Source organism: Lynx canadensis, chromosome F1 (genome assembly GCF_007474595.2).
Source record: "Lynx canadensis isolate LIC74 chromosome F1, mLynCan4.pri.v2, whole genome shotgun sequence".
NCBI classification, from domain to species: domain Eukaryota; kingdom Metazoa; phylum Chordata; class Mammalia; order Carnivora; family Felidae; genus Lynx; species Lynx canadensis.
Window position 1 is genome coordinate 43,682,488 of NC_044319.2, and position 23,242 is coordinate 43,705,729.

The 23,242-nt window shown below is 56.1% G+C and overlaps 1 protein-coding gene and 1 non-coding gene across 2 annotated transcripts; one reads left to right on the forward strand and one right to left on the reverse strand.

Annotated features, from left to right (window-relative positions):
* Nucleotides 1–208: 208 nt before the first annotated feature.
* On the reverse strand, nt 209–22,736 carry SLC41A1 (solute carrier family 41 member 1). Its single transcript, XM_030302147.1, has 11 exons — nt 22,354–22,736; nt 19,658–20,659; nt 11,145–11,252; nt 9,952–10,023; nt 9,189–9,333; nt 8,927–9,073; nt 8,176–8,323; nt 7,210–7,289; nt 6,165–6,299; nt 5,716–5,864; nt 209–2,763 (listed from the first exon to the last, which is right to left on the reverse strand). The coding sequence occupies exons 2-11, from the start codon at nt 20,030–20,032 to the stop codon at nt 2,578–2,580; spliced, it is 1,545 nt and encodes a 514-aa protein (XP_030158007.1). The 5' UTR covers nt 20,033–20,659; nt 22,354–22,736; the 3' UTR covers nt 209–2,577.
* On the forward strand, nt 4,825–4,961 carry LOC115505771. Its single transcript, XR_003966129.1, has one exon. It is a non-coding gene; the product is annotated as a U4 spliceosomal RNA (small nuclear RNA).
* Nucleotides 22,737–23,242: the final 506 nt, after the last annotated feature.

Sequence of the window (23,242 nt, forward strand, 5' to 3'; positions counted from 1 at the left end):
GGAATAAGTCCCAGGGCACTGCTGATCGTTTCGCAATAAATGACTGATGTGTGCGTTTTAGCACACAGCTCTGTATGTAAGAGATGTTTCATTTCTTGTCATACTCTGGCCTCTTGCCACTTCTGGGGGAGGAGGGGGTGGGACTACCGAGGGGAGGCTAAACAGCTGGAGCTGCTTCAGGGTGAGACACACAGGAACCGCCAACCACCTAAATAAACGTCCTCTTTATTTTACCAAATATAATTTATCAGTTACGTTGACATTTGTCAATTCAGTTATAGTAACTATAAATAATCCTCTTAAGACACAGTTCTGTAACTCTTTAAGGATACAAGAGTAAACCAATGTTGCTCCTCTCAGCCAGGCCAAAATGACATGCAGTTTGTGCAATCAGGGGAAAAGAAACGAGTCTTCCGGGAAAGTCCGCTTCATTTTCTTTCCCTTTCATCCCACAGTCCTCCCTCTGCTCACACACTGAGGGCTTGGGGCACGCCTACCTTCCTGCTTTTTCAGCAAAGGAGGATGCTCCCGAGTCTCCAGGGCGGCCTGGCTGAACTCCAGGGACGAGGAAGGGGTGAGTGACTGGGGGCAGGGGTGACCGGGGAACACAGGGGCACAGCCTCGGGGGCAGAGGACTTGGTTTTGGTGCCTGTACAAGAAGAGTCTGTGTGCAAATGTGTCTGGAGGTGGAGGGCAGGATAAAAGAGGGCCTGAGGGAAAAGCAGAAACAAGGCTGGTGTTAATGAACTCTGCCAGACCTGGCCCCAGCTAGATAACCCCCCTACGGTTCCTTCCAGTTCTAAGACTCCAGAAAGTGGCCTGGGCGGAAATGGAGGGACAGAAAAGATAGTCTCTGGAGGTGCAGGCTGAGTTCCTGGGATGAGACCTGGTGTTGGGAAGACACAGGGTCAGTGCCTAGCCTGCTGCTGGAGGCGGGCCCTTCCGGCTAGAGAGAGGAGGGTTTATGGGGGCGGGGGAGAGAGAGGCTAGAAGAAACCTGCATCCAAACGCTTGGCTATGCACACACGTGAGTGTGGGCAGACTCCCGCTCTGGTCAGAGCAATGGGCGGGGGCGGATGGGGAGGCTCCCGTGTTCCCCAGGTCTTGCACTAGGCAGAGCAGAGGAGCAGCAGCTGGTGACGTCCAGCCTACCAGGTCGGAATCCTCTTTCGGGTGGCTGGCAGGGGGAAGAAAAAGTGAGGAAGGCTGGTTTAGGGAAGTGACCTGCTGGCTGAGCAGTGGGGCTGGGGGCTCTAGCTGGGGTCAGCACTGCACGGAGGCGGGATCTAGAGGCAGCGCCTGGCCTGATGACACAGATGGAAACACTTCCAGCAAGGAAGCTTTCTCTGTCACCCCGGAAGGGGCACACGGCCTTTGTGTCCGGGGAAGCAGGGGAGCTTAGAGCCGTTTCCCTGACCGCCGGCACGGTTCCTAACACGTGGTCGGCCCTCCATCAGTATAGCTCAGTGAATGCTTCAGACCAGGCCTGCACATGAGCTCCTCTTGGGGAGGCTGTGTATTTGTTGAATGAGTGAATGAATGAATGAATGGATGGATGATGAATGACGGCAGAAGCCAAGAGAGAAGACCCTCCACAGCAGGACGGCATGAGTGATTTCAGGAAGGGGCAGAGTCGAAGGTGACGATGTGAAATGCCCTCGGGAGAAACAGCGACAGTGAGCCACCCTCCACATACTCATTCCCTGTCCCTAATCTTGGAACCCAACCTGGAAAGCTCTGGAAAAGGTGGTGTTGAGAGACAATTAGACACAAAGATTAAACAGAGATAAACAATCGGTCCTCTGGGCCCAGGGAGGATGTAGATCTTGGTAAACCTGTTGGTGGACACGGGTCAACAGGAAGACCAGGCCCCTACTCATTTCTTCCCGGATGTGACAGTCAATTGGAAAAAGATCAAAGGGAGGGGTTGGTGGTGTTTATCAGACAGCTGGGTAAGGGGCGTGTGTACAATCTGAATAGTCAGTCTGCCTCACTCTTTTTGGGACCGAGAGAGAACAGGGCTAGGATTACACGGGGCCAGGAGCAGCTATCTCCTTCCTAGTGCTTTGAAGTTGGTCCGTTTATAGAAGAAAATATGTGTGTGTTTTGGAGGAATGGGGGTGGGGGTGGGGGAATGATATTTATCTCTCTGTTCAATCAAAAAGAAAAAAAAAGAAGGAAAAGAAACCCAAAAAACCAGAACCCACTTACAAAGGGTTTCTCATTAGGGCCATGACCGAGTTTGCTAAAGCTAAACCAGATGCCCCCAGATCCCAGACAGAAACCCCTGCCCCAATCCACATCGCCTGGAGGCACCCACCAGGAAATTGCACTTGGTGATTGTCTCAAAAATCTACTTGTACTGCTCATCTCAGTCCATCTGTCCTGTCTGAATTCTTGCTATACAAACTTGGCTCAATGTATAAAAATTCCCATTGAAAATAATGAGAATTCAGTATCAAAGTGAAGTCCCTAGAAAGAGGTGGGAGTGTGGAGTGGGGCTGGGGGAAGGGGAACAAAAGAAAAAACTCAAACAGAAAGTGCAGGAGGGGTGGGGGAAAAGGTTGAGTGACCAGGCTAGTCCCCAACATCTGTGTCTCGGTCCCCAATGAGCCAGAGGACATGGAAGCTGAGTGCTAGGAGCCCAGTGCCGAGCAGGTCCCCCAGAGCTGTCAAGTACGGGATGGAGAAGTTGTCTGGGTCCAGGCCCCGGCCCCACATCCAGTGCACCATCCAGTCCGCGATGTACAGGAGAATCAGCACCTGGGGAGACAGAAGGGCCCGGCCTATAGCCATCCCCTCTCTCCAGGGGGAGCCAGAGGCCACGCGATGGCACGCACCCATTGCCTCACAAGGCTCGGCTATCCACAGTGGGACGGCTCATCTTTCCACCCCTGCATTGTTTCCAGTCCCAAACAAGAGACTTCGTAATCTAAATCCTACTTATTGCAGAAATTCAGCGCTCTTGCCTCTAATTCTGGGTCATCCTATTCTCGGGTCCCTCCAGCACCTGCCCTGTCGGCCTCTCCGGGAGCCTGGCAAGGGGCTGGGGACTGGAGCTGGCCTTCCACACAGGGGCTTCTCCGCGGAGCAGAGCAGAGCAGAGCAGAGCAGAGCAGAGCAGAATAAGGACAGCATTTGAGGCTGCTGCCAGCACACTTGTACCGTTGTCTAAATAACAGTCGATTATCCCAAGCTAGTTTCCTCCTGCCCCTTTCGGTTCTGCTGCCATGGGCTCCTGGAAAGCAGGTCTAGCTTAACATTGGCCCTAGCAAAACAGAATTACGAGTCTGTCAGCTGGATGTAAACCAGAGCGCATATCAATTCAAAACACATTTTGGATCATCTGCTGCTTTGATTTATCTGTGCCCTTACTTCCCTCCCACTTCTACAGATCAAGAATGATCTAGATTAGAACTTTGCTAGGGGGCCCCAGGACCAGTAGCGTCAACAACAGCTGGGAGCTGGTTACAGAGGCAGAATCTCAGGTCCCCCTCTTGATCTTCTAAATCGGAATCTGCATTTTAACAAGATTCACGTACACTTTTAAGTTGGCAAAGCGCTTGATGTAGAACACTAGAGGGGAGTGACGCAGGACCATGTCTTCTATATCCTCAGCACCATTTGGGCTCCCTAAATGCCCACATCTGCGTGCGAATGAAGAGGTTTCTACCCGTGAATCTCCAACACAGTCATTTGGGAGGTTTTGCTCTTAACCATATTTTGCAAAAACTGGTATGTAAATTCTGCCCTGAGGGGCTCAGTTGCAGGAACCGGAGGCCCTTGGGGGATCCTGAAGCCAGAACCGATACCTAATTTTAGGCAAACTTGGTTGTTCTCTCGAAGGCAGCCAGAGGTTACGGTTCCAGCACCCTGCACGTTCCCCCTTGCCTTGCACACAGCAGCCTTGTACGTGGCCTGCCCCTGGCCCTGGGTGAGGGCCGCCCCCCCCCTTTCCCGCCCCCTAACTTCGCACCCTTCCCAGCAGCTGCAGAAGAGTCCCAAATAAAGAGTGTGGCCAGGAGGACTTCAGGACAAGCTTCAGGAAGGGCACGGCAGCAGCTGACCCCTCATTCCAGCCTCCCGAGCCAGCTCTAGGACACATGGCTGAGAGGAGGGGGCAAAGTACGCAGGAAGAACCTTTACAGCGGACTAAGTGCCCAGCTCTGGCCCTCCACAGGCCTAGAGAAGAGAGCAGAGGTGAGGGTGCCTCCAGCCGGCCCCAAATGGGGACAGAGCCAAGGTGTATCCTTCCTGATGGAGGCCAAGGGCTAACCTCCAGCCACAGACCCTTAGCGTACCCACCCCCGCTTTCCCAGCAAGGGCACTTAACCCAACTTGCAGGGGAACGTGCTGCGTAGGTAACTGCCGCGGGGCAAGAACGGATGGTTGATTCCCAGCCCAGCCCTTGGTAAGATGTCCCAACACGCAGCCTTTTCAAGGTGTGGGGTGAGGGGCTGGAGGGATAAGAGGTTCCCAATGGCGGACTGGTTAAATGAAATCATGTCCATCTATCTATACGATAGAAGACCGCAGCCATCAAAGAATCAGGGTGCTCTTCTCTTTATGTGTTGACGTGGACTGACCTCTAGGATAAACTGTCAGGTGAAAAACCAGGGTGTGGACAGTGTGGAGGGTATGCTACATGTGTGTACAAAAAAAGGGGGAGGGGGAGGAAAAGAAGAAAAATTATGTTTGTATAAATACAGAAAAGGTTGAAGGATCTCCAAGAAACGGATGACACGGGTGGCCAGAAGGAAGGGACTGGGTGGCAGAGAGAGGGCAGAAAGGAAGAGCTCTCATTACGAACCTTTACAATGTTTAAGCTTGGCACAGTGGCAGTATCGTAGCCAATGAGGTTTATCCGAGGCGCGATTAGGGCTAATTAAAATGTTTTGAACTATGGGGCTGTTATTACCGGTCGAAAGTCAGGTCTGTAGAAATTGAAACTATAATACTAGGGTGAGCGTGGCTCCAAAGGGATAGCGTAAGGCGGGGCCTGTGACGGAGGAACGGTTCTGTGGCGATGATACACAATTCTACGGCACGGAGACAGAACGACATGGAATTAAACACACGCGTGCACATGAGTGTATATAAAACTGATGCAGTCCGTGGACCGTTCCGACCCTCACTGCCCGGTCTTTTTACTGTGCTGAGTTCCGTGAGATGTTACCGGTGCGGGAAACTGGGTGAACAGTACACGGGATCTCTTGGTACGTGTTTTTTGCAACTTCCCGTGAATATATAATTATTTCGAAATAAGAGGTTGCAAAAAAATGGAATATTACTAGCAGGGAGAGAGTGTATTGTGTTCCAGGATGGCAAGGCTGGACAGGATCCTAGTGTGGTGGTGCTGACATTTTTTTTTCAAGCCGTGAAACCCTCCGTTCGAATGACATCTCCTGAGGAAGCCCAGCATGCAAAACAGCCGAGTGGAGCTCCGTGGCCAGGCCAGTGGGGGTGGCGCCCAGGCCCACCTGCTCGGCACCCTACAACCACCACCTCGGGTCCATTCCTCTCAATTTACAAATGGATCACTGAGGCTCCGAGATGTAAAGCAACTGGGCCAAAGTCACACAGCATGTTAGTGACTCTGCTGGAACTGCAGCCTGTTCTCTGAGCCCCTGAGCCCAGTGTTTCCTGGCCACCCAGTCCCGGAAGAAGTGGTGGCAGAGTGTGTGGCAGGCCCTCCCACGCCCCTGCCGTCCGTACCTGGAGCAGGGCAGCTGTCATGTAGAAGATGATGAAGATGAGCGTAAGAGTGGTGTGCCCGCCCTGCATACAGCTGATGGTGTAGAGGAACACCAGGTGTCCTGGAACCACAAGGAGGAAGAGGACCCGGGCCGAGCGAGAATTCACATCTGGGACCAGGGGAGAGAGGGGGTGAGGAGGTGAGGAGGAGGAGCCCTGGCCCCGGAAGGCCTTTCAGTCAGGGGACACCACACTACGCTCCAGGACAGCGGGGCTGTCTCTGCTCTCCATGCCGTGGTCCCCAGCCCCCGTGGCGTCCCAGGAAAGGACTGTCTTCCTGCCTGGGATCTGCTCTCCAGAGAGAAGGAGAAGCTGCGTATCTAGGCCCCAGCTGGTTCTCAAGGGAAGCTCACTGAGTGCCGCCCCCTCCAGAGCCGGAAGGGACTGGGAGGCTGGGACTCTGCCATTACCAGGACTGAAGAAGGTGGTGCAAGGACTGGGGCAGCGGCGGGGGGCTTGCTCCGAGTTCTCCCCTGGCATCCCGTTCATGTGCAGAAAAGTGGAGATGCGGCTGGCCTGCACGGCCACCAGATTGCCCCCGACACCTGCAGAGAGACAGAAGGGGAGTGAGGAGTGGGGAGGGCAGGACACATTCACCGGTCCCACGGGGAAAAGGGACACACTGAGGAGGAAGATCAAGATGCCCCCATTTCCAGGGAGTCTTCCAGGCTCCTTCCGTCCTCCCCGCTATGGAGACGTGGCAGTCCCATGTGCCCCTTGGGTGGCCGAGAGTGCGGGAAGGGGTGCAGGCCGATCTGTAGACTCAGGGAACCTGAGCCCCTGCTGTCCCACCCACACGGCCGAGGCGACAAGGCCTTGCCTTGCCTCAGCCCCTCTCCTCAGCTCTGAGCAGACCCAGGTACCCCCTGCCCCTGTGCTGGTTCCAGGAACTGATTTCAGGTCTCAGGTTTGAGCTCTGGACTCTGGAATCTGGTACCTCTCCTAGGAACCGTGCTGGTTTATTGTTGCCCCTCCCACCGCTGACCTACCCCCTGCTCTTCTCAGCCTTGCTTGGAGCTCCGAGAGGCTGACTTCTACAGACTACATCACCCAGGCTCCCCTGCTGGCCGCTTCTAATCGGGTTAGTTCAACAGGAGGCACCAGTACCCCAGTCAGAGACGAGGGGGTGGGGGGGAAGGAGAGAGGGGTCATGTATGTCTTTCCTTATCCCAATCTGCTTTTAGGTAGAGGCTTACCCCTGCTGGGGGCAGAGGTGTGTTCCCTCTGGGCTCCTATAACACTGTTTCCTCCCCTTGACCCTTGAGGACTAGGGCTTCCTGTGGTTGCTAATCTGTGTGTCCTTCCCCTGCTCCCTGCTCTGTGAGCAGCCCCTTCATTAAAGTCTTGAACTCTCTGAGCGGGATACTCTTGCCCGCCGGAATCCCGATGCAGAGCCCCCCACACCCTCCTCTCCTGCCCCCCTCCGTTCCCCCGGCGCTGATGCCAAGACCTCACCATTAATCACAGGCGTGAAGACGGCCATCCCTGCAAAGTTGGGGTCCGAGACAGTCTTGTCCAAGATGAGACCTCCCACACTACACAGACGAAGACAAAGTGACACAAAGATCACCGAAGGGTTGTGCTTCGGTTCCGGGGATGACAGGCACAGGCCCATCTGGCCTCGGGGAGGAAGAGGAGGTGCTCCCAGGCTCCCCGGTCTCTCAGGCCTTGCCCCCTTTGCCAGAACCAGTTGCTGCTTATGATATTCAGAGCTGGCAGAGCGGCCCCAGAGTTAACTGGTGGCACCGGGTCAGGCAGCCGCCTCCTGTACCCGTCCCGCAGGTTGGCTGCAGGAGCCAAGGGCGACCTGCCCGGGAGGGCCGCCTGGTTGGGCCTGCTCGGTGTTCGTTTCCCCTTGTGGAAACAGCGTGGGGCTCTTCCTCGGGAATCGCCTCTCTCAAACTCAGTCACTGTGGTTCGGGTGACACTGCTCCAACGACGGCCAGGCCCCGGGCCCGGCCAATCACGGCATCGCTTTCCCGCAGCCAGAGTGATGGGCTCAGGCAGAGCCGTGTGACTGGCTGAGAGCCGGTGAAATTCTGTCGTGGGACTTTGTGGAACTGTGGAGAGGCTTCCTCCCACGGGAGTTAGTAAGAGTAAGGAAAGTATGAACCTGGAGTTGCAGGCCATCACAGGGAGAAGCGGAACCGAGAGGCGGACAGTAGCGGAGCCCTGATGCTATCGCTGATGCGCCTGAGCCCAGCCGGGCCTTTTTAGTTCCCTGAGCCAGTGCGTTCTGCTTCTCAGTGCAACCCATTTCAGATGGCTTCTGTCACATGCAACAGAAGGCCATGGAGCCGATACACTCTTGAAGGTATCTCTAGGGTCGGCACCAGACCGCTCCCCTTTTCCCAGGGCTCCCCAGGGACTCTCTGGCAGGGTGGGAGGAGGGTGAGGGTGCGTACGAGGGCCCGAGCCTACCTGCTGATGGCCATGGCAATGATGACGGGCTCCCAGCCTGAGTACAACACCTCCCTTGTGGCTGGGCTCCGTCGGGCGAGCACCACCCAGACAGGCAGCAGGGCCACGAAGAAGGCACACACCAGGGGGTAGATGTATTGCCAGTCATCTGAGAGAGGCAGAGATCAGAGGGAGGTGAGCACCGCAGCTCCCTGCTCAGGCCTCCCCCGGCTCGGCCTGCCAGTGTGCCGGCAGATCCACGGGAACGTCACCCTAGGTGCCTGTAAACACATGACCTCATTGATCCTCCCTGGAAGGCCAGGACAGAGGAGGGGCCGGCCTTTTCCATTCTGTCGATGAGGAACACCAAGCTGAGAGCTCCCCAGGCATGGGGCTCATTAGGGGCAGAGACCAGATTCCAGCTTCCTTTGCTTTGATCCCCAGAAATCACTAATTCCCCTCCCCTTCTTCACTCTGCAAGCAGATTCCAGACTTCAGTTCCTTTCCCTCACCCCTTCCACCTTTACGCCTCCAAGGCAAGTAGGAATCCACCGGATCAGGCAAGAATAGATTTCTCAGACCCTTTTCCCCGTGCCCCTGCTGCCCGCATGCATTGGAGAGTACTTAGTCTCCGTGCTCCGGAGTTATTACAAAACTGTGTTCCAACCAGATAGTTAAGAACTTAGAGGAAATCCTTACACGCCGGTAAACCCACTGCCATCTCTCCCAATCCCCCCTACCCTGGTCACACCCTCAGTGGCCTCAGCCTCACCTCGCTCCAGGTAGAGTCCCCAGCTGATGCCTGAGAGCAGTGCCAAGGTGATGAGGTCACCCAGGCTGGCGGCAATGGGCGTGGCCACATTGTCTGGGTTGATCCCAATCTTTCGGGAGCCAATGATGACTCCAATCATGATCATACCTGGGGAGGAAGGGGATGGGCCGGGCGGGGCGAGAAGAGATAAAGGGGTATCAACAAACAAAAGGAGAGATTGGAGGTGCCAGGCTGACACCCCGCCCTTCTCTTCCTTCCTTACCCAGTACCAGGGAGGCGATGAAGGCCGTGGCCACGCTGCTGGCACACAGTAGGAAGGCGTGCGGGATGCTGAAGTGGCCGTCAGGGATCCAGCCAAAGACGACGGCTGCGATGGATGCCAGGAAGCCCACCACCGTGGCCTGCACCTGAGGAGGGAGTGGTAACTCAGACAGTGGGGGGAGGGGGTGGGGGCACCGAGAGATTCCTAGCACCGGTCACTGAGCACTTAGCCAGACCTCTTCTTGGCTCTCGGCAGCCCCAGGAGGCAGTCCTCCCAGGCTGGAATGATGTCTTTATTTATTTAGTTTCACACCAGACACTAGTACTGGGCAGTGCACCCTGCAGGCGCCCGGGACGTGTTACTGGCTGGATGACTGTCCCTCTGGGGATTGGGGTGAGGCTCAGCAGAGCCTGAGCCTTCAGTCCACAGACAAGGCCTGGGACTCCAGGGGTAAGACTCCCAGTCTGGAAGCTGTGTAGCCTCACGTGGTCGATGGCACTCCAGCACTCCTGAGTCTGATCTGTGGGGACTCACACCCAGTGGACCCCTGCGGGTCGAGAACTGACATGGGGCCCGCTGGGACCCTCCCCATCTTGGCCGTTTTCCTGGGAAACTTGGTCACCTCCTAGAGCTGCTTCAGGAGACGCCAGCTCGGCAGGATGCTGGAGTGTCGCTCCCAAGCAGGCTGGGGCTGACCTCAGTCGTTCAGATTCCTGACTAAGGGGGACGCTTAGCCCACGCTCGCTGGTCTCTGCTTTCTTACCTGGATGAGGGCCATGTTCCCCGTGATCATCCGCCAGAGCTCCTTGGGTGTGTCCATGTGCCCAATGTTGGCCTGGGAGAGGGAGGGCGAGGGGCTGGAGCTCCAGGCTGGAAAAGGCCTGCAGCTCCGTCTGTTAGGAACCTGCCTGGATTAGGAGCCAGTGCATGTGGCCTAAGACTCTGGGACCAGGGCGCAACCCCCAGGGAAAGTGAAGCAGCATCAAGGGGGCCAGGAGAGGGAAGGAGCTAAAGAGGCTGCAGCTGGGGGCGGGGGGCCGGAAGGGGGCTCCCAAGGCAGCCCGCTCTTCTCCTTCTCGCCTCCTCTCAGGACAGCCGCTGAGCAGAGGCAGAGTCCATCCCACCGGCTGCTCATCTGGGCGGCCCATTCCCGTGTGGGTCAGAATGACCCAATCCCTGGCTCTGAGGCCCGCTTGCCATCCTCGGGCAGGAAAGGTCAGCTGCCGGTACAGGACTGGGGCTGCAAGAGGGTCTGGGAAGAAGCGGGGTGGCGTGGGAGTAGGCCAGAAGTAAGGCAAGATGGGGTGGGCTTGACCGGCTGCCACTCTCTCTGCTGCCCTCTCCGGACTTGGAGCCGTGCGGGACATCCCTGCCAGCTGGCTGCCCAGCCTCCTGAGTTTTATTGCTTCCCACCTCCCACCCTGTGGCCCTGAATCTGGTTCCTTCTCTCAACTGTCACGGCTGATCTCTGGGGCTGTGGGGAGGGGGAGTGATAAGCAGCCCCCTCCCTGTCTATTCACTTGATGAAGAGTAAGCGGCAATGGGGGAAAGGGAATGGGATGCGAGGGGGGCTGGGAAGGCCTGGCTCTGCTCCTGCCCAGCTGTGGAGTAGGGCTGGAGATCAGAGGAGGCCCCCATCTGTGCAGGTCGAGGGACCAGCATGACGCTTGCCTGTCAAAGCTGCACAAACAGTCACGAGGCGGGTTGCAAAGCAGGGGGTGGGGCAAGAGTCCAGGGACAGCTGGGACATCCAGAAACCAAGCCTGGGAACCACTCTGGGCGGGGAGCCCCTGCCCAGAAGCAGGACGCCCAGGCTGGGATCTCCCTACCCCTTCCCGCCCCAGTCCCGCACTCCAGGCCTGGGCACTCGAGAAAGGCCTGTAGTGATCTCTCAGTCTGGCTCTGTGCCGCCCGGAGTCCTCTGTGTGTCCCATGCCTCCCAGCCAGGACACTCACTGCAGTGGACAGCCTCGATGCCAGGGTCATTTCCAGGTTCCCCTTAAGCCCCAGCAGCGCAGGCACCAGGATGAAGACCTCTGTCACCTTCTGGAAGACTTCCCAGTGCTACAAGGTGAAAACAGAACCCAGGAATCTCAGTGCCCCAAACGGTTGGCATCAGGTCGAGCAGATAGTCTGGGACCAGGGGCTCGAGGAGGAAATGGAATCAGCAGGGCATGAGCACACCAAGTGCCTTTTCTCCAAGAACCCTGGAACCCAACCAAGAGCATGGTGCTGCAAACGACACGGCCCCCGCTTCCTGGCACCCAGAAATGGGGAGACGTGGAGGGTCGCTTCCAGTCAGGAACTCCGGCCTGGTTCCACTTCCTCTGCCTGCTCTCTGGAGCCGGGGGGAGAGGAGGTGAGGACCCACACAGCTGTCACCCCAGGCTGGTTTACACCCTAGAACTCCTTCCCAGGCCCCCCTCAAATAGCAGTCCCCAACCTCTTCGCCTTCAGCCCAGTTTCTCTGTGGCTGCAGCCTTGGGTGGTGTTGTCTCAGCTGTCGAGAGCCAGGCTCCACAGGGCTGGGGCTGAGATTAGAGTTTGTTTGGTTTCTGTGTCCAAGGGCTTTGGGCCTCAGCCACAGCAAGTCTCCTTAAGAGGCTCTGAATCAAGACCGGGGCCCCCAAATCTCTGCGTGCTGGTTTGCAGGAGGCTTTTTATGCCTCCTCTGCATTCCCGCACCTCACATCCCTTCCCCAGTCTCTCAGCTAGGCAAGGCAGGTGTGGCCCTGTAGGAAGAGCACTGGACTAGGAGTCAGGAGACAGAGGTTCTGGTCTGGGGACCATCAGGCCTGGCTCTCCACCCAGTTTCTTCAGCTAACAGCTGTTAAGTGCCGACGGTGTGCCAGGCTAAGTGCTCTACGTATGTTTTCTCATCTCTTCCTATCAACAATCCATTTCGGTGGGGGCTATTTTTGTCCCCATTTTGTGAGTGAGGAAAGAGAGGTTCAGGGGGCGCAATACTTGTTCGTGCCAAGAGGGGAAAGAGAAAGAGCCAGGATTGGCTATTTGAAAGCTACTTTAATTGCAAGTGAGACTGAAGATGTGCAAAAAAGGCTGGGATTGCGTCTCCCTCCCTAGTGCTGGCTGCCGCGTGGGCTCCAGTATTTGTTCCCTTATTTGTTTAGGAATGGGTCACCACCTTTGGAGAGGGAGGAGGGTGGGCGGCCAGGCGAGCGTATGCAGGCTGATGAGGGAGTTGTGGGCAGGAAGCAGAGTGCTGTGTGTGCGAGGGCACTGGACTGAGAGCCTTGGGTCTCCTACAGAGACCACAGGGGTGGGCCTTATGCTCTCCCCCCAGCGGCCTCCCACACGGACCAGGACAACCTGTACGGGGGCCTCAGACACATTACAAGGGCCTCAAGCTCCTGACTGTAAACTGTACAATTCAGGGGCCAACTCAGATGGTCTCTAAAGGCAATTCCAGCATTGACACTCCACAGTTAAGAACGAGGACAGCTGTACATCAAACCCCCAGGGAGATGTATCACCTACACCCATTAGATTGGCTACTATGCAAAATCGCCAGAAAAAAACAAGTGTTGGTTGGCAAGGAAGTGGAGAGACTGGAGCCCTCGTGCACTGTTGGTTGGGGTGTAAAATACCGTAACCACTGTGGAAAATAGTATGCAGGGTCCCCCCCCAAATTAAAAATAGAACCACCCTAGGGGCACCCGAGTGGCTCGGTCGGTTACGCGTCCGACTTCGGCTCAGGTCGTGATCTCACGGTTCATGGGTTCGAGCCCCATGTCCGGCTCCGTGCTGACAGCTCAGACCCTGCAGCCTGCCTCGGATTCTGTGTCTCTCTCTCTGTCCTTCTCCCACTTGTGCTCTCTCTCTCTCAAAAAAACCCCCCAAAAAACAAACAAAAAAACTTAAAAAAATGTAGAGAATAATAAAACTACCCTATAATCCCGCAATCTCCCTGCTGGGTGCATATCCGAAAGAAGTGAAAGCAGAGTCTTGAAGAGATATTTGCTCACCCATGTTCACAGCACCATTATTCACAATGGCCAAGAGGTACAAGCAGCCCTGGTGCCCACTGATGGACAGATACACACGAGGTGGTATATACAGACAGGGGACCAGTGTTCACCCTTAAAAAGAGGACATTCTGGGGCTCCTGGGTGGCTGAGTCGGTTACGCATCCAGCTGTTGATTTTAGCGCATGGCATGATCTCATGGTTCGTGAGTTCGAGCCCCCCATTGGGCTCTGCACTGACAGCACAGAGCCTGCTTGGGATTCTCTCTCTGCCCCTCCTCCGCTTGTTCTCTCTCTCTCTCTCTCTCTCTCTCAGAATAAATGAGCAGACTTTAAAAACTAACTAAATGAATAAATTAAAAAAAAAAGGAAGAGCATTCTGACACATGCTATATAACATGGATGGACCGTAAGGACATTATACAAAAGTGAAATAAGCCAGAGTCACAAAAAGACAAACACTCTACAATTCCACTTCTATAAGGCACCCAAAGTAGTCAAATTCATAGAAATAACAAGTAGAATGCTTGGTTGTCAGGGGCTGGAAGGGGATTTAGTGTTTAAATTTTTTTTTTTCAACGTTTATTTATTTTTGGGACAGAGAGAGACAGAGCATGAATGGGGGAGGGGCAGAGAGAGAGGGAGACACAGAACCGGAAACAGGCTCCAGGCTCTGAGCCATCAGCCCAGAGCCCGACGCGGGGCTCGAACTCACGGACCGCGAGATCGTGACCTGGCTGAAGTCGGACGCTTAACCGACTGCGCCACCCAGGCGCCCCAAGTGTTTAATGGTTATAGACGTTCAGTTTCTCGAGATGAAAAAGTTCTAGAGATCTGTTTCACAACCATGTGAATATACTTAACACTACTAAATTATCCATTTAAAAATGGTTGAGATGATGAACTTTGTTGTGTGTTTTTTACCACAATAATAAATAAGAACAATAATAATCATAAAAGATGAGCAAGGATTATCGGAGGGGGCTGGGCCAGGGCCAGAGACTTGAGCAGGCTGGATACCTACCGGGAGGGCCTAGAAGGTAAGGATTTCTCTCTTCTTGTCAGAGTTCTTTTCGCGGGTGTGTGCGCATGTCGCTGGGGTGTATGCTCACCCGAGCTCCTGGTCTGGCCCCTCACAGGTGGAGGGCCTAGGACTCTCTTTAGGGGACCCCCTCCCCAAGACTAAGGATGGGAGAGCAGCCCCCACCCCCTGCCTGCCCCCTCTCCCCCAGCGCCACTGGCTGAGCTTTGAGGTGCCCACAGGAGGAGAGAGCCAGCCCCTTGCAGACACTGGAGGACCGTGAACCCCGTCTCACTCCCGGGGTCCCCAGCGAGAAGGCAGCCCCAGCGAGCCCCGGCCACCCCGGAGGAACTTGGGGACCGTTACTCTGGGACACAGCTAGGGCACACCACTGGGGTTCCAGCTCCCTGCGGACCCGGCCTGCTCTGCTTCACCTCATCCTCTCTCCCTAAACTGGACAAACAGCTCCAGGGAGGGGAGGACTTCCCCTCCCCCCACGAGGGTGGCTGACTGGGGACTTCCGAAGCTTCCCTCAGAGCACAGCCTCGTATCCCCTCCTCACTGCAAACCATCCGCCCCTCCCAACTTCCACGCCACCGGCTCCGTGCAGAGCCTGGCTCTCCTGGTGGGCGCGGGTAACGTGCACGTGCGGGCCGAGTGAAAGGACCTGGAAAGAAATACTTTCTAAGTGTCTGCGTGTAATGTCGGCTACGCTGTTTGTGAGGCGTATTGTTTGTCTTTGCGATTATTTAAGAAAAAAATGTAGGAAGCTGAGCTAAGCCCCTCTGGCTGCCGTGATAAGCACTCCCAAAGCCCTCCACCTCCCAGCACGCACGTTAGAAGGACCTAGAAGGTACGGGGGTTTCAGTAGCGGCAAGATGAGAGACGGAGAGGCAAGGGGAACACGCAGTCACTATAACAGCCCCTGTGCAAAAGTTTTCCCAGCCCACACACAATTCGGCCTGGAATCTCGCACCGCCTGACCCTCGGCCCAGCAAAGCCCTGAACTGGCACATGGGTCGGAGTAGCCAATTCCCACACACATACTTGCTTCACCCACCGAGCCTGCTCAAAGAGGCAGCTCAGGCGGGGGCAGAAGGGAGCCTCTGAGACACACACACATGCACACACACTCTGTGTCTCTGGGAAGAGAGGCGGGTGATGTGGAACCAGCCTGGGAGGCAGGGCGGCCCTCAGGTTGAGCAGCTAGAATGTGGCAGGGGCAGACAGTGAGTGTCTCTCTTCCTTCCGTTGGCCTAATTCAGGCCCATCCTGTTCATCCTGGTGAGGAGTGCCTGCCCCTGAAGTCAATCAAACCTGTCAGCCAAGCCTTCACCCACGCCTTCCTGCTCTGCTGGGGACAGAAAAGGGCACGGTCCAGGAAGCACGGCCCCACTCGGTAGGGGAGGGCATCTACAGATCTCACTGCTTTTCAGAATGTAGCTCCTCTTCCCTTTCTCTGTCCGTGGCTGGGGCTAGGGGCTCATTGGTTCCTGATATCCGGGGGTGAGAAATGAGACTGCTCCCCCCACACTCCAAAATAATCCTGATCCAAAGCGATCACCCTAAATTTCATACCTCAGTGGTCCTGCCGGGACCTCTTCCCCCTCCTTCCAACTTGCCTCTCCCGTCCCTTACCTCCTCTGGCTTCATATACTGACTTCCGTCCGCTTTCGAGCATTCTGCCCTGTGCTCTCTCCCCCTCCAGGAGGGTAGCGGCAGGCAGGGCGGAGAGTCACAGCCAGGAACAGGTGGAATCAAGACATGAAGAAGACCAAAATCCTGGGGTGCCCGGGTGGCTCAGTCAGTTAAGCGTCCGACTTTGGCTCACGTCATGATCTCGCGATTCGTGAGTTCAAGCCCCGTGTCGGGCTCTGTGCTGATAGCTCAGAGCCTGGAACCTGTTTCAGACTCTGAGTCTCCCTCTCTCTTTCTGCCCCTCCCCTGCTCATGCTCTGTCTCTCTCTCTCTCTCAAAGATAAATAAACATTAAAAAAAAAAAAAGAAGACTAAAATCCCTAGAGATAAGCTCTGACCAGGCTGTGGGAGGACCCCGGAAGCTGGGCTGGAGTTGAGGACTAAGTCAGAGTCACCTGCCTGAGGCTGTCCCCCTCTGCAGGCATCCCAGGTGCCCAAGCAGGCGAGCCCCAGGCCAGCCTGGGTATCCGGGGCTGTACAAAGGGCGAGAAAGAGAGTGGTCAACGGAGATGGGATCCGAGCATCCTGCCCGCGAGCGCCGGCGGCCCTGGGAGCAGGCCAGGCTGGCAGGAACGCTTCTTTCCCTCCACTTCCCCAAGCCCACATTCGCCATCCGCCTTCATCTCCGTGGACTCTTCCACATGAGCAGCTGGAGGAGGAGGTGTTTGGGGGGGGAGGTTGTCGCCTTTCCTTGGGATTCTCGTACGTGAGTAGGGAGCTAAAATAAGGACCTAGGGGTCTCACCTGTCTTAACACAGCTGGGAATTCCAGGAAAGGTTGGTACACACCACCTCCTGCCACCCCCATCCCTCAAAAGGCTGACGGAAAAGGGGAGTGAGATGCCCTGCAAAGGCCTAGGAGCAGACTGGGGGGGGGGCGGGGCACAGAGCACCTTCGGCAGATCCTTATCCAACCACATTCAACCAACCGCCTCCACTCCCACAATGGGCCCAACCCTGCTTTCCTTCCTAAATGTCACAGGAACTTTCAGCCTCGGTCTGGACGCTGGAGCAGATGGCAGTCCATTTTTCTTTTTTTTTGACTTTTGGACAGTATACCAGTCCCTTATCTCACTGCAGAGGCTGGCTGTGCACATTGGAGGGGAGGGCAGATAAGAGGCAACAGAAAGGAGCCTCCTAGGAAGAGACTAAGTCTTCTGCAGTCGTGTGGAAAGATGGGGGGCCCTGGACCAAGGAGCCATCAGCACCGGACTTTGGTTCATTTGCTCTGAGATGCCGGGGACACTCTATAGCCAACCCCTCCGGATGGCCCCAGTCTTTTAGGCACTCCCAAATTCTGTCCCACTGAAGGCCATCTTAGCTTGTGAAGGGGGAATACAAGTGTGAATCCCTAGAAATCGTCCTGCTTTTCCTGAATCTGAGATTGTCAGTCACCCCTCTCCCCCCTGCCCCCTGCCCTTTGCTCTCCTGGATGTGGAATAAGAAACTCCCTGTGGTCCCATGTCCTGGTCTTTCTGCACCCTCCTCCTGCCCTGATATCACTGTAGCCATCTGCAAGGCCTGCTCCAACCCAGCTGTGACAGGAAGGCTGGGGGAGGGGGACAAGGACAAACCAGCCATTGTCATCTATACCAAATGGATCCTAGCTCTGGGGTGAGAGCCTAAGTGCCACACTGAGGGCAATTGCTGGCCCTCTGCGGGTACGCTGGGCAGGCTCCAAAAGTCCCTACCGCTGTCTCAGGCTCATGGGTGTGGGGTGGGGGTGGGGCAAGATGTGAGAAGCCTTTTCCACCTCTAGAGTTCTGAGTGTGTGGGAATGGGTGGGGGTGGGGGACCGCTAGGAACCTTTGTTCTTGTTCACTTTATAACTCCAGTTGTTCAGGATTCTGATCCACTCTGTCCTTTGAGGGAAGACGTGGAGAGCAGATTCCTCCCTGAGTCTTTAACCAACCGGCAAATTACGGGCACGGTGAAGGCTGCAGGGCTTAACGGCCCAGGAGGCTCTGAGTCAGGATGACCGGGGACAAGTTCCCTAATCCCTCTCAGCCAGAGGTTCCCTATCTACAAAATGGAGATGATCATGGTGCCTGCCTCACGGGCCTACAGAAGGCCATTACCATTACTGTCATTATTATGCAGAAAATAAAACAGCTGGACCCTGGTTGTATGCCCCTTTGTAAGCACCAAACCAGAACTCAAAAACTCTTAAGAATGAGAACCAAGGCCACAGGAAAGGGACGGAAGAGGTGCGGACATTGCTACCCCAGGCTCATTTCTCCTCCGGCTCCTGCCCCCACTCCCTGCCCCAGGAGGAGAAGCAGCCACTCGGGGAGGAATCCGAAGCTGCCTTCCCAGCTCCGGACTGGCTTCCCAACCTCCATGAGGAACAACCCTGAGGACGACAAGTCAGGGCAGAGGGAAGGCCCTGTCCAGATGACAGGACAGGCCGAGGCACTCTGGCATGACATTAACACCATCCTCATCAGCAACAGGAAGCGCAGGGTTCTTCTCGTAAGGGCTCAAGTCAAAGTGGTCCAGGGGGACGCTGTCGACAGAGCCACTTAGAAACCACCACCCTCAGTTCCCTGGGACACTGGCAAAGTGACACCCGTCCACCAGCAGGACTCTCTGCATCACCACATGCATTGTGTGTAGGGCTGGCCTGGCCCAGGGAGGGGATGTTGAGCTCCACGTCCTCATGGACATAGGAGATTTCATGGTTAGGGACAAACTGGTGGTGGTGGTGGTGGGGTGGGGGGAACGCGTGGATCCCAAGGGCAAAGGCCAGATTTTCCCTGGTCTTTGTATTTCTCTAAGTACCTAGGACAGAGCTCAGCACTCAGCAGGAATTTGATACCTGCTAATGATTAACTTTGATAAACCCAGCACCTTGGGGCAGGGGAACTCTGTGTGCCTTACTACACTTCAAAAACTTTTCCCTGGAAACAAGACTTGAATTCTCTCTTGGACCTGAAGGTTCTGGGTGAGTCCTAACCTGCTACACAGCATACCCCTGGCTCTCAGCTTCCAGGGCCTGCCAGTTGTTATTCTCACCTCTACCCAGTAGCCTCACAAGAAGCCTTTTTTGCTCAGGGCAGATTCATGAACGGCAGGTAAGAAGCAAAGAGGAGAGATGGTTCTGCCCAGGCCTGGTTACCTTTTGTCCCCATTTACATCACAGAATTGGCACTTCTAGGTCTTACCCCCAGCCCCCTCACCTTCCCCCCCCAAATCATGCATCAGATCGCATGTGCTTACCCCTGTTCTCCAAGGAGATCGTACCAAGGTTACAGGCAGATAAGCAACACAAAATGCCTTTAAGAACCTTCCCACTTAATTTGAGACCCTCTTGGCAGCTGAACAAATTCCTGCCCAGCAGGGGGAAGGAGGGGAGACTTGAAACTGAGCTTTCTACTGTGGGTATCCTTGAAACCCCAAGTGAAGGAAAAAGACAGCACAAAGAGGAGTCCCTGAGCTGGGCTCAGGAGGAATGCCCAGGAGGCATGGTAGGCAACAACCTTGTTCCATCTCCCCTCGTCCAAGCCTGAGCTCTGGAACAAATTCTGCTTCTGTTAAGCAATGCTGCCCTGAACACCTCCTCAGGGCTACTGGGCTTCCTCGAGGCTTCTGTAGAAAGCAACTAGACCAAGAAGAAACTGAGGACGTGATCCAAAGGGAAACAGTATTCTAGGAAGCAGCAGCTGCTTCTGACAGGGAGGTGGAGAGAAAACTCCAAGAGTCAGTTTCCCAGGAGGAAAAGGTGGCCCTGGGTTCATGGTCAAGAGCTGCCCTACCCAGGTCCTACCTGCACGATGTCCAGCACCATGCCAGCAGCCACAGTCCCAAAGCCTGCCAGGAGGAAGGGAAACAGCACTTGCAGCCCGATGGAAAAGGAGGTCTCCTTGAGAGGGGAGGGTGGTGCGGGGCCACGGTCTGTGCTGACGTCGTCGCTTTCATTGCTCTGGCTCCCGTTCTCCAGAAGGGCGTCCTCCTCCCGAACCCCCTTGGCGTTGGCCCGGGACTCAATCACCACCACCTCCACCCCAGCCCCATCAGGCCCCAGGAACTCTGAGGTCCCAGCCAAGGGCTCTCGCCCGGGGCCATCAGAAGAGCAAGGTGAGGGAGTAGGGCCAGTCCCGTTCAGCTGGTGGGCGTCCTTCGGCTCTGGCTTAGAGGACATGACGGGAAGGGAGGAGGGGAAGGGAGAACTTCTCTCTCTCTCTTTTTGTTTGCTTTCTCTCTCCCTTTCTAAGTTGGGAAAGAACTTAGTCTTGGGGTGAACCCAGGCTTGGGTGCCGCGGGACCTCTTCCCGCGGCTCTCTGCTCCTACCGGGCGCTGCAAAAACTGCTCCACCGACAGGCAGCCCCATCAAGCACTGAAGCGGCGAGCTGGAAGGAAACAAGAAACTCCTCACCAGGCTCCGCGGCCAGCCGCTAGGGGTGCAGGTGCCTGACTCCGGCCGGCCAGCGCTGTGCTCGGGGGCAACTTATCTGGCCTCTTATCTTCTTTGGTTCTGAGCGGCAGGTTCCTCAGGGCAGGGGGCATCCAGAGTAGAAGAGCCCAGCCAAGTCTGGGGCGGCCTCTTAGGTGGCCCTTCTTTCATGAAAAGTAGCTTGAGTTCAAATCCTTGAGAAGGCAGCCGCGGCTGCGGCTCCCTCAGCTTCCCACAGCTCCTAGGGCTCTGTGGTCCCAGGGCAGTGTCTGCCGCCCTTCCCCTCTCCTCCAGAGATTTCCTTCCTTCCTGGGAAGACCTTGTCCCGCGTTGAATCCCTGGTCCTTAAAGTCGCGAGAATCTGTGCGGAACACCTGATGTGGGAAGGAAGAAGACGAGAAAAAGAGAATGTTATGATATGGCAAAGGAGAGCTCATACTGGGACAGTTTTCCCACAAAGGCAGGCACTGAGTTTTCACTAAAACTACCCGTTCCCGCACTGTGGCATCTGGAGGGCCAGCAGGCACTGACCCTGCCATTGTCCCAACTGGCAGCCCACCGTCCCCCAGGGGTCACCGCAGTGGTCAACAGCAGCGAGATGTGGCCAGCCTGGGAGTGGGAAGATGTGGTTCAGGAGACCTTGGCATTGTCTTCTTGGCAACCAGGGGTGGACAGGGATGTCCTGGGGGAGATCCCTTCTTGAATGCTTATTAAGAACCTGGGATTATTTAAGTGTAGTCTCCAGTGGGGTCAGTCACAAATTTAGTCACAAGCTCCCGGCCACACAGCAGAGGCACTGTACTGCAAAAGTGATTGTTTACAGTCACGAGACAGCTGTGCAAGGCAAATAAACAGGGAGAATCTGGTCACTAAATGAAAGTCTCCAGACCCCCAAACAGCCATAGCCCCTGAGGGAGAAAAAAACAAAAACAAAAACCAAACCTAGGAGGACTCCCTGGGCAATGGGGCAAGGCTGCCAGACCAAGGCCAAGAGCCAGAGGCCTACCCACTCCTGCCCTTGAGAGTCAGCAGTGTTACAAAAAGCTCAGACGCTGACTGGGATCCAGGCTTCTGTCTCTACTTCTCTCCTCCTGTTCTTGGCCTTGTGGGTTTGTCAGATAGGACAAGAGAGTTATCTCAGTTTGAAGGGGAGAGCGCAAAACTATTGGTTATTATGCACACATTTCAGTTCCCTAGGTTCGTCCTGTTCCCCAGGGTTACTAAGAGTTGGATATAGTGGAATTCTTAAAAAACAAAAAGACAAAAGCAGCAAAACTAAGAAGAAAAAAAAAAAAAGTAAAACAAAGCAGAGCAAAATATAAAGCAGCAGCATAAGCCAAAATGCACTTGTTCCCAAATGCATGTGTCTAGGTGTAACGGTCCCACTTTTCCTGTTTACGACCCCCCCAGGCCCTGATCCCACCCTAGCCCATTTCACCAAAATAGTTCTTACAGGCAAGAAATAAATTTAAAGAGAATTTCCCTAGGTAGGATGAACAAGTACTTAAGTATTCCAAACACAATTAGTCAACTCCAGTTTGGGAAAGGGTGATTCAAACTCCGGTAACTGACCCATGGGAATTGTTTTCTCTTTCTATGGACTCAAGTCACACATTCAGATTCCCTTTTCAGACCTCTTTAAACACAGTCCTGTGGTTCTTGACCCTCACTAGAAATCCAGAACGAGACCTCCGAGCAGGAGAGTCCACTGCTCCTATCCCAGCAGCGCCTGCTAGAACCTGACCCTCCCTCCTCCTCCTGTCTTCCTGGCAGGCCACCTAAACTGAAAGGGGGCACTCAGGAAGAGAAGCCAGTCCCTCACCACACTCCTTCCAGTAAAGAGACTTCAGACGGGCCTAAGGCCCTGGGATGAAAGAAGCAAAAGTAAACCAGGATGCCCTGAGGAGGGGACAAAAAAAAGACCCGTTTTAGTATCTCCAAACCCAGGGCGGGGGAGAAGTAACTGGGTGGCCTACCCCGCCTCTCCCGCATTCAGACTCAGCAAATGCGCTGCTCGCCAGGGCTCCCGCCCTCCGCCACCCACCGCCCCAGACCCAACAGGACTGACCTGCCTCTCGCTTGGGAGGAAGGGGGGTGCCTGGCGAGTGGCAGCAGGGACCCGTGGTCTCGGGGGGTGCAGGGTTCCCCCTCTTCTCATCACTCCTCCTCGGCAGTCCTCCTCGGCCCCAGGCGTGCGCGCCCCCCACCCCCCCGCACCCCCGGCCAAGGCGAGCGTCCAGCCGCGACACCCGGCTCGCTACATTTCGCCTCTGCGTTACAGCGAGGCCGCCGCTCCGCTTCCCCGAGGGGTAGGTGGCCGGGGAGGGCAGGATATACCGCCTCGGGCCCGGGTGGGGGGGACCCGGACGGGGGACCGTGGGGCTGAACTCACTCGCCCCCAATCGCTTCTTGCCCGCGGACTTGGGCCCGACTGGTTGGCTGCTAGTGGCAAACGTGATCTGGGGCAGACTGGGTGGCACCCCCCCTCCATCAAAAATAGGTTCAGGATGGACAACTGCGGCAGCCAATCGGAGGCAGGGGGGGGGCGGGCTCAGCCTCGGCCCGGCCCCTTTCCTTCGCTTTGTGCCGGGGAGGCGGGGCGCCGGGGAAACGCAGTGCGAGGAGTGACGGCGGCTGCGGGCCGGCGGCGTGTGCCGGGAGCTCGCGGATCCCCTCGCCCGGCGGCCGGCGACCCGAGGTTTCCGTTGCCCGGCGCTCGCCGCTCGGGGCCGCCTCCCCCTAGCCGGCCCCGCCCTGCCGCGAGCCCCCCACCCCCACCCCCCCCCCCCCCCACCCGCCGCCGCCGCCGCCGCCGCCGCCGCCGCCGCCGCCGCCGACGCCTCGCCCTTTAAAGGCTTGTGCGCCTGTGCGCGTTTCCTCGCGCATCTTGAGTGTTTCCTCCAGCCCGTGGCCTTCGTAGAGTCGGTGTGGAGCCAGCCAGCTCTGACCCCGCGGGC

What these genes read in the sequence shown, in the direction of transcription:
- SLC41A1 (XM_030302147.1), bottom strand. Translation starts at nt 20,032, where the DNA reads ATGTCCTCTAAGCCAGAGCCGAAGGACGCCCACCAGCTGAACGGGACT. An exon ending in TGGTGCTGGACATCGTGCAG is followed by an intron (nt 11,253 to 19,657) that starts GTAGGACCTGGG and finishes TTCACCTTGTAG; the next exon opens with CACTGGGAAGTCTTCCAGAA. An exon ending in ATTGCCATGGCCATCAGCAG is followed by an intron (nt 7,290 to 8,175) that starts GTAGGCTCGGGC and finishes TCGTCTGTGTAG; the next exon opens with TGTGGGAGGTCTCATCTTGG.